The sequence below is a fragment of the Aquila chrysaetos genome, chromosome 3, assembly GCF_900496995.4.
Source record: "Aquila chrysaetos chrysaetos chromosome 3, bAquChr1.4, whole genome shotgun sequence".
NCBI classification, from domain to species: Eukaryota; Metazoa; Chordata; class Aves; order Accipitriformes; family Accipitridae; genus Aquila; species Aquila chrysaetos.
Window position 1 is genome coordinate 59,729,780 of NC_044006.1, and position 10,581 is coordinate 59,740,360.

General features: G+C 44.1%; 1 protein-coding gene across 1 annotated transcript in view; it reads left to right on the forward strand.

The window, feature by feature from the left end:
- KIAA1217 (KIAA1217 ortholog) overlaps positions 1-10,581 on the forward strand; it is a 187,883-nt gene extending 177,302 nt beyond the window's left edge. Inside the window, 6 exon segments of the mRNA XM_030008522.2 lie at positions 1,567-1,686; positions 5,784-5,861; positions 5,976-7,664; positions 8,124-8,246; positions 8,957-9,310; positions 9,312-10,581. Of these exon segments, the coding sequence (XP_029864382.1) occupies positions 1,567-1,686; positions 5,784-5,861; positions 5,976-7,664; positions 8,124-8,246; positions 8,957-9,310; positions 9,312-9,455 (2,508 nt within the window). The 3' untranslated portion in view covers positions 9,456-10,581.

The window sequence follows — 10,581 nt, forward strand, 5'->3', positions numbered from 1 at the left end:
CCTCCCAGGTCAGTGCTGTTGCCACAAAATTAGTGTCTGCTTTGGGTGTACATGTGACAACAAGGGAGTGTTTTTACCTCTGTGTGCAGGATCAGTGAGATCTGCAATGGGCTGCTGCATCCATGATTAAGTCCCCCATTTGAAAAAGCTGTTAAGAATATGAAGGTTCAGAAGAGACTTGAGTACAATGTGGAGGTACTTTCATGGGAAGTACCTTTTTAATCTAGGAGGAAAAGGCATAATAATAATCAGCTGCTGTAGCACAAACTGTATTTGGACACTATTACAGATATTTCAGAGCAAAGGTGATAAATAAACAAATTACCAAGGGAAATAGTGGCTTCTTCATCACTTAAAGTCTGAAGGACTTTGAGGATGCTATTGTAGATGGTATGCCTAACTCAAGAACATATCACTGGTCTCACAGTTGGGTAAGCTGGGGAAAGGCCATATCCTGTATTATGAGGAGCGAGATTACTTTTTCTAATAGTTTCATGTTGTCTTAGATACTCTAGTCTATAAACACACACAAATAGGATGTAACGGAAAACCAAAAGAAACTGTACACTCTGATTTTTGCACTGTATTTTTTCATTATTGTTACTTTTCTGATTTTGCATAAACATGCAATACATATGAGGAATACAATATTTAAAGAACAGCTCTGATTCTACTCTGTAATCAGGGCTATTAATTTCATGAAAGTTGCCAGGAATTAACTAATTTCCCTAATACATGGTATAAGAATATAATCTTGCATATCATCGTGTGTTTGACTCCCATAAGCACTCCTCCCTCATTCTTCTGGCTGGCAGAGATGTCCTGCCTGTACATCTTACTGAAGGCAGACCATGCCAGTAGGGACCTGCGGAAATCCTGGTGATGAAAACTTGCAGCCAGCATTGTGCAGTGGTGGCACTGATAGTTCTGTGCCTCCGGATCTGGGAGCCAGTTGAATAGAGAAACCCAAAGGAAATGGAAAGAGGATAGCAAGATAAAGCGCTGAAAAGTCCAGGCCATGCCCTGGGGTACACATGGTGGGAGGCCAGTGGTCCCCAAGCCCATATGTTGGGACTGTCACTATCTGGAGTGTTAGTGAAGACTGTGGCAGACACATGTCTCCAAGTCTAAAGTTTTAATAACAGTTTGTGTGGGGAGAAGTGGAGATATGTAGCTCTTGCATGATTATCAGCCACTAGGAAGTAGGTACTGTCACAAACCCAAAGTTTGTCATGGGCTTCCTACTTAAGTTTGGATAGTTTGCAGCACCTCTGTGTGCCTTCATCTCCCCATCTGTAAAAAAAAAAAAAAAAAAAAAAGCTCATCTCCCTGCAGGGAATGTTGAGATCAGTGTGATGAGTTTGAGTGCAATCTTGGCAGACTGGAGGGGATGCCCTATTTCTCTTAGTCTGATAGTCTAAAATCTCTATTATCTCATGAGCTTGTAGATAGTATTGTTGAGCTGTGAATGCTAAAAACAAATGGTCTCTTTGAAGTTGGTCATCTCCAGACATTTCTGTGTAAAAGCTCTTGGTCTCCTGATAACCTGTAGTATTTATTTCCTAGGCTTTCCAGAAGTGCTCTTTTGTGGATGTAAACTCAAACAGTCATGCTGAACAGTCCAGAAATGACACACATGTTAAAGACATAAGGCCTGGGACTTTAATGCATCACAAGGAAAAGAAGGTAACAAGTGGCGTTTGTAAACATGCCACCCGGTCTTGGCATAACCTTCTTTCCTTCAAAACTAATCTTATATCTTGTGTCCTGTTCTCTCTAACCCCCACCCACCACTGCTCAGTGGTTTCCTTCCTTTTATCTCAGTATGGCTCAGAAAAGCTTATGTGGAACATTATATCAATCTACATTATGTGTCTCATCAGCAATTATACAATGTTTGCATGAAGTTTTATGATTCTGTGAAACCAAAATTAAAAGAGGATCCATCAGTTTCTGCCAAAGACATGCTCATACTCCTTAAAACATCCTTCCAATGCTGTTCTGGCAATGGATGGTGAAGCATCTCTCCTAAGTCTTGTTCTTGTCTTGAGGAGAGTCAGTGGTTCCTCTCAATCTCAAAAGCCACTTTAGAGAATTTCTGCCTTATTTTGTTTCATTTGGCGGTCCCAGAAATAGTTATTAGATATTCAGAAATCTCGTTCAGTTTATTGGAAGACAGAGTCAAGGGTGGATGGGCCAAATTTGCCCTTACTCTGAAAGTTAATGGCCAAGATTCACTCTTTGGTCACGGGACTTAGAAGAGGTACCATGTGTCTGGCACTATAGCCAAGTTGGGGTGAATTTCACAGCTGTGTCTGGACTGGTGTTGTCAATTGAGTTGACTGGTCTTAGTGGGCAGCCAATGTGCACGATGCAGAAAAGGACAAATATTTCTGCCTTTGCAGTCCTCTTTTTTAAGTTTAAGAATAATGAATTGAATCATTGCTGGGTTTAGGGGGTCGTGCAGGCATGACAGAATGCCAGTTTGCAATGATGGGGGGGTATGGTAGGGAAGGAAACACAGCTCTTCAGCACAGCATTTCAAATTTGTCATGCACGTTGTGTGTGTATGCAAATTGCAAATAGCAAATAGCAGTAGTACCTTTTCTGACATAGCATCATGAGTAGCTCCCAAGGATTTTATAGGAGACATTGTACTTCAACTTCATTTAACAGAAACTGAGGCAGGGAGAGAGAAAATTACTTTGCCAGGTCCCCAAGGCAGAGAACCCAGCTGCCCTAACCATAGAATCAGAATCATAGAATCATAGAATCGTTTAGGTTGGAAAAGACCTTTAAGATCATCAAGTCCAACTGTCAACCATGCCCACTAAACCATGTCCTGAAGTGCCTTGTCTAGGTGCTTTTTGAACACCTCCGGGGATGGTGACTCAACCACTTCCCTGGGCAGCCTGTTCCAATGCCTGACAACCCTTTCAGTAAAGAAATTTTTCCTAATATCCAATCTAAACCTCCCCTGGCGCAACTTGAGGCCATTTCCCCTTGTCCTATCACTTGTTACTTGGGAGAAGAGACCAAGCCCCACCTCGCTACAGCCTCCTTTCAGGTAGTTGTAGAGAGCGATAAGGTCTCCCCTCAGCCTCCTTTTCTCCAGGCTAAACAACCCCAGTTCCCTCAGCCGCTCCTCATAAGGCTTGTGCTCCAGGTCCTTCACCAGCTTCGTTGCCCTTCTCTGGACGCACTCCAGCACCTCAGTGTCTTTCCTGTAGTGAGGGGCCCAAAACTGAACACAGGATTTGAGGTGCGGCCTCACCAGTGCCAAGTACAGGAGGGCGATCACTGCTCTAGTCCTGCTGGCCACACTATTTCTGATACAAGCCAGGATGCTGTTGGCCACTGTGGCCACCTGGGCGCAGTGCTGGCTCATATTCATCTGGCTGTTGACCAACAGTCCTTTTCCGCCAGGCAGCTTTCCAGCCACTCTTCCCCAAGCCTGTAGCTTTGCACAGGGTTGCTGTGACCAAAGTGCAGGACCCAGCACTTGGCCTTGTTGAACCTCATACAGTTGGCCTCGGCCCATCGATCCAGTCTGTCCAGGTCCCTCTGTAGAGCCTCTGTAGAACCACAGTTAGCTGCATCTGCATAGGGCACTGCAGCTGTAAAGCACATGGTGGTGTCTGATACATTAGCATCAAAATCCATACTCCCCCGGAAGGTACTGCTGCCAGGTCAGGGCACTGCACACAAGGACTTGGCGTGGAGCTACCCAAACAGCAGTTCTGGTCTAAAGCTGCAAACACCTGGCTGGGTGAGGGTACAAGTTCATGGGTATGAGTAACAGGGAAAATTGCTTTGTTGTGGAGTGTATGACAGTGTTACAGAGAAATAAAATTGTAAATGTGTCTCTATTCGTCCTCATTACTACTGGGGTCAAAATGAGAAGATCATATTGTTACATGAAAACCTGGGCCACCACACAAGACACTGCACATCCTGTAGCACAAATGTTTCTTTGAAAGGTGCTGCCAAGTAATTGCCATAAACTGCTATTTATTGGAATAACACAGAGGCCAGGAAATTAAGGTTAATGAGATCTGGTTTTGTCATCTGACATGACAGAGTGTTTATTGGCTTTAAATATGGAGCCTTATGGTCATGTTAAACTCATAGAGGAAATGGATTTTGTTGTGGTTTTATTTTTTAGTAGAAAGGCAGCATTTCCTAAAATGAGATATGTTGTACAATGACACCAGGAGATGTAGCACTGATGCTTGGAACAAGAAGTGGAAGTTGCTAAAAAAACATAGAGAGAAATGGGAACTCAGTCACTGAGTCAGCATATCCACAGGCCACAAGTGCCATTAAATGGCCTGCCCTAATTCTGGGAGCTCTGACATGTAATGGGACTGGGAGGCACTCACCACTTAGCAAGTCTGGGCCTGAGGTGATCACAAGCCCTGGTGGTTTGTTCTGATACCAGCTCTCAGCACGAAGTGCAGACAGTGTCAGCCTGCCCACTGATGCCTCACTGGCTGTCGCTGGTTTGCGTGATAGCTCCTCCTTATTTAGAAATATGAGGGTTGTCAAGGTATCTGTGGAGCGCTGCACAGCCTTGTTACTGCTAATAAGCCTTTGTAGAGATGAACTGTGACTCTGGTCTATTGCTGACTTACTCCTACATTTTGATTGTGTGTGAAGTTTTTCTGTGTAAAATCCTCAGACAGTATATAAGAAAATATCCCATGAGATGTAGAAACTATACCTTGTGAACCTCTGTATGCATGGGGAGTGCATGCACTAGCCAACCTGTGGATTTCTGTACCGTCACTTATTCATCTCAGCTGGGATGGCAACTCTCCTGACTGATCTTCTGCACATCTTGATGCTCATTTAAGTATAATCTGTCCTTCTGGTGCATTAGGAGTCAGCTTCTAGTCTCAAGCAATGTCAGCAGTAACACTTTTGGCTCACTGCCTTCAGGCACTCAGGGCCAGATTCATTTCCTTCTTGGCGAGCCGTCTTTTGACTGTAGATTTCTCTTTTGCTCGTTCAGAGGCATGGTGTCTCTTCAGGTCATTCCCTCACCCTGATGATTGGTGTTTATCCTAAGCTGTCACTAGCACTTAGCAAACCAAGCCCCAAAGAAAAGCCTGGTATTGTGAAACAGCAACTCCAGGGGGAGCTCATTTGAAAATAAAGAGGAAATTCCCCTTAAATTTGCATTGCTGGGAATATACTACTTTTGAGCTAGTGGATGACCTCTCTGTGTGATGTTTGGAGTATAAATGTAGCTCAATGTTTCATTCTGCACTTCCACAGGCGCTGCAGGGTGCCGCTGGTTATTTTGAAGGAGTACTTTTAAGCTGCAGCAAGGATTTAGAAATGCTCAGACTGTGATCATATTGACTGTGCTGCTCAGGTGTGAGCAACATTAGAAGCAGCAAAATGTTGTAATTTGAAAATCAGCTTTTACCAGTACAAAACTTCCTTTCAAGGCTAGCCAGACTCTCATATTTGGCTCTCCAGTGAGCTAGCAAGCTGTAGCGCCCTGCTGTCAGCCCTTCTACATCAAGCTCCCTTTGATGTGTCCCAGCAGAACTTAATCAGATACTGTGAATCTTTTCAACTTCAATCTTATACAGACTAGGGATTTTTTTTTTAGCTGTACAGTGAACAGGTCAAAGTAGCACTGTGTTGGAAATAAGGTAATTGGTGTGCTTTTGCATATTCTGGAGGCCTTGTTAAAACAGGAGCCCTAGGTAACAACCCATGCTGGCCACATGCATAGAACTGAGCAGTAACATCATGCACTGTTCTGCCAGAATTTGGAATTTTGCCCCGAAGACAGACAGGAATCAGATGACAACTTCAGACATGCCTCTGCAGCAGTAAACAGAGTGGTGAGTTCACGAGGTCTGCACTTCCCCTGAGCATATGATGATTAATTTTGGGGAAAAAAAGTCCTGTAAAGGTAACAGCCCTGAATAACTAAGTAATCCGACTTTCCCCCTTAGGTGTATGGGGCTACAACAGGATCTCCCACAGATAGTGACCATCCTAAAGAGAAGAGGGAAGGGAAAACTGAAGAAGAATTGGGTTCTGATTCCTCCAGCACAGCTGAGAGTAAAATTGGCTTTTCAATGAATGACAGTCCTACATTTAGCAAGGGTTTGTTTGTAGACAGTAGAGACTATTCTAAGAAAAACCTTCAGAACATGAGCACAAACCTGTCTGGTGTCAGCTTGCTAGAGGATGACAAACGAAGAGGGGCTCAAGATATTTTAGGATCCCATTTTCCAGCTGTTGAAACTGGAAAACAAAAGCCAAACTACAGACTCTCACGAGATGCTCACCAGGGCCTGCCACAGGGTGAAGCCTTGCAGAGCACAGGCAAGCATATCCCCATCAGCAGCGTTGCCCCTCTCATGAGGCACACGCAGGAGGCTACGGGGCCTCAACCTTCCTCGCAGGAGCAAGAAGCTTCTGCAGTCAACTACAATCAGGTTGTGCTAAGACCCAAAGCGTCCAGAAGTAATAGTGTGAACAGCATTGAAGAGACAGAGTCTCCAGCTAGCTCTCCAAGTGAAGACAACCCACCCACAGAAAACATTGCCTTCATGATTACTAAAACAGCCGTCCAGGTCCTCTCGAGTGGGGAAGTTCACGATATAGTCAGCCGGAAAGGTGGAGATGTGCAGACAGTGAACATCGATGCGAGAAAGGACATGGCATTGGAGAAGGGTATCCCAGAAAACACAGACAGCGAAGAGCCGGTGGTGTGCCTGGACAAAAAACCTGTCATCATCATTTTTGATGAACCGATGGATATTAGGTCAGCGTATAAGCGGCTTTCTACAATTTTTGAGGAATGTGATGAGGAGTTGGAGAAAATGATGACAGACGAAAAGATAGAAGAGGAAGAGGAGGAGGAAGAAAATGAAGCACGTGAAATCCCTGAGAGCCAGAAGGAAGAACCACTGGTAGTTAATGACAGAAAAGCAATTGCGGACTATTCAGTGACTCACGGTCTCAAAGAGCAGTACATATTTAATGTTCAGTCTTCCTCTGACTCTGCAGAAACCAGACCTCCTGCAGAGGAGGAAAGTACAAAGACGAATTTTAACAAATACCGTCAGATCTATGGGCTAAACACAGAAGCAAACTTGGACTCTGCCGATCAGTTTGGCAGCAGGCAGGATTCTAAGAAAAAGTTTAAATTCAAATTCCCTAAAAAGCAGCTGGCTGCTTTGACGCAGGCGATACGGACAGGAACCAAGACTGGGAAGAAGACCTTGCAGGTTGTGGTCTATGAAGAAGAGGAGGAAGATGGGACCCTGAAGCAGCATAAGGAAGCAAAGAGATTTGAAATCACCAGGTCTCAGCCTGAGGACAGTGACAAAAGTCCTTCTGGGAAGCAAGAGGGACTCCCCGGAGCTGCAGTGTCCCTGTCTAGGACTGATGAAATTCGACAGAGTACATACCGAACGCTAGACAGCCTTGAGCAGACTATAAAGCAGCTGGAAAACACCATCAGTGAAATGAGTCCAAAATCTATCCCTGAAAACACATACAGCTCTGAGGGAAGCACTGTCCCCTTCTCTGCCCAGATAGTACCAGAGACCCCATCCCGAGAGCTTGTAGTGCTGGATGAGAGCCTTGCTGGTGTAGAGCCCCCTCCGTCAATCCCAGCCACTTCACGTAAGGTACCTTAGTCCAAGAAATCAAACCTCCAGCTGCTTTCTAAAATCTGCAATAATCACCATTAAACAAGAGGGTCTTGTGATTTGGTTGCTTCCTTTCAGGTGGCTTGTTTGGGCTCCCCACAAGGTGTCTAACAGCTAATAGACCATTGGGTTTGGTTTTTTTTTTTTAATCTTTGCTGCTGATTGGTGATGGGCAAATGCAGGGGAGCTGGGTCGAATAATCTGCTGTGTGAAATGACAAGCGTCACTGACATGAAATCCAGGCTGATCAGTAGCTGAGCAGTTTTCTCCATTGATTCTGGAAATTAACACCTGTGGTGTGAAGCTCCTGAACTTTCCCTGCATGTAGTACTGTGGCTTTTTTTCGGCGCATGGTGTGCAGTCTCCTCTTCAAGCACACCGGTACTGATCACGCCTTCTCCTTGTCTCCCCTCCCTGCCCCTCCACTCGTTTCCGCAGGGCTCCAGCGCTGCCTCGCAGACAAGCCGGATGCCGGTCCCCATGGCTTCGAAAACTAGACAAGGAAGCATGGAGAAAGCAGGCAAACAACACAAGCTGCAGGATCCACGCCAATACAGACAGGTAGTTTTACCCTAAACCCAGTGTTTGGATGGACATTCCATGTTGTTTGTTTATTTAAAAACTCCAGTAACTGACTGAGATTATACCAAATAACGGATGCCTGACTTTCGATTGAGGTCTAACTGGACGTCCTGGATCCTGGGGGCATGACAGTACCTACTGATCTTTTTCACCATGCTTGTGCATGCATGTCTGCAATAAAACACCTGCTGCTTTTTTTTTCTTTTTGTTTTTTCTTAAACTGTGGTATTCAGCTGTAATGTTAAGATGTCAACTACCTGTTTACTTTCCCTTTGGTAAATGTGGCGGTTCCTTAGGAGAGCTGGGAATGCTTCTGTTCAGAGTGTCTTTACAGGAAGCCTTGGACACTAACCTGTCGGTGTAATAGATGGCAGTAGATGCACATTAACTCTCCGGCCAGACATGTCTATTCACACGTTAATAACCCTGAAGCATGGCCAATGTAGTGACCGGTCCTTAACCCATAGGTCGCACCTTCTCACAAAAGCTTTGTTGGCTCTTTCTCTCTGTCTATGCACTCTTTGTTGGGCACTTTGGGTTTTCTACCAGGTCCAGTCCATGGCTGCAAGACTTAGCTCAGGCCTCAAACTGTTAATTCTCATTCTCTGTAGGGCTGTTTTCCCAGGTCCTGTTGGTTTATCGTGTTACTGGCTTTCTGACAAACTGTCTCCTGCCGTCTTTATTTGCAGGCTAATGGAAGTGCTAAGAAAGCTGGTGGGGACTATAAGGCTACTTCCCCTACCCTACCTGCTTCTAAGATCCCAGCCTTTTCTCCCACTTCTGGGAAAAGCAGCTCAGCACCTGCTTCTAGCGGTGACAGCTCTAACCCTCTTAATCCACCTACTAAAACCTCCATTCCTTCCTCTAACCTTCTCGGTCCGCAGACAGGTCGCATAACTTACTCTACCTCCCTCATCCCCTCTCTCTCTAACGGCTCCTCCAAGTTCCAGAGCCCCACTTACCCAGGGAAAGGTCACCATCTCTCGTTCTCACTACAGACTCAAAACGGCCGGCCACCCCCTCCTTCCTCCTCCTCTACCTCCCCCCCCCTCCTCTACCTCTCCCACCTCACTGAACCAAGGTATGAAGAGCATCAGGACAATCCACACACCTAGCTTCACCAGCTACAAGGCGCAGAACGGAAATGCCGGCAAGTCCACCCCATCCACAGCCAAGGAGCCATCCTAAAGGCTAAGCACAGCACGCGTGCAAGTTCACCAAGGCTTTTTGTTCATTTTCAAAGAATCTGCAGCCAATATTTTAACCAGGGAATGTAACCATTTTGCTGTATTGCTGGAGGCTTAATACTAATCACGTGCTAAATACTGAATTACTACACTAGATTAGAGTGAAGCTTTTTTGTAAAACTCTGTTGCTGTTGTAATGATAAAAGTGTTTTCTTCCTATAGGCAGCACCTCTTACAAAAAAGTGTGAAGGTGTGTGAGTGAACTTGACTGCGTGTGCACAGCTGTGTACTGAGCATGGGAAAATGTATGGTTAAAAATTTAGTAAGTTGTTTTGTATAAAGCTATTTTTCATTATGGGGACTAGAAGTGAACAGAGATATACTGAAGTGTGATTATACACAACTGTAAAACTGAAACTAAAATATTTTTCTTTTATTTTGGTGTTATTTAGCTTTGTTACAGATTTCTATTTTTGTCAACAAATGTCACGGTTCCTTTCGAGATCTTTTTGCCAAAACATTTTGATACTATTGTAATGTACATTTGAAAGTAGGATGCTGGACAGTAAACCTCTACACAAGAAACAGAACAAGACTGGTCTTAGTGTGTATGAGGCAACTCAACCTATTGCACTGCCATTCAGATTATATTTAAGAATTTGCCAGGCAAGAAAAAAAAAAAAAAATTCTTTTACACATATAGGTAGTAGTTGCTGATTACTTTTTTTCTTAGCTAAATCCACCCTTTTTCCTTCAGTTTTATTTCACTGAGACCTGGTAACCCATTAATGTATTGCAATGTGGATTTTAAAATGTACACTTCTGTACTGTTCTGTATACTGGCAAAACTTTTGTACATATCTATAAATATATATAAATAAATAAATACTGTATGTGGCTGGGCACATAGAGTAGTTTTACCACACCAAAGTTAATTTTTATGCATGCTTAAAAATATATATGGGGAAGGGTTGAAAAAGATGGCTATCAGTCAAATAGGAACAAATGCAAAAAGCTTCCATAGCTCATGGTTTTGTAAATAAATTTATTTGTATAACACCATAATGTAATATACAGAACTATGATAAGCAAAGATCTTTACAAAAATAAAGGGCTGCATGCTTATA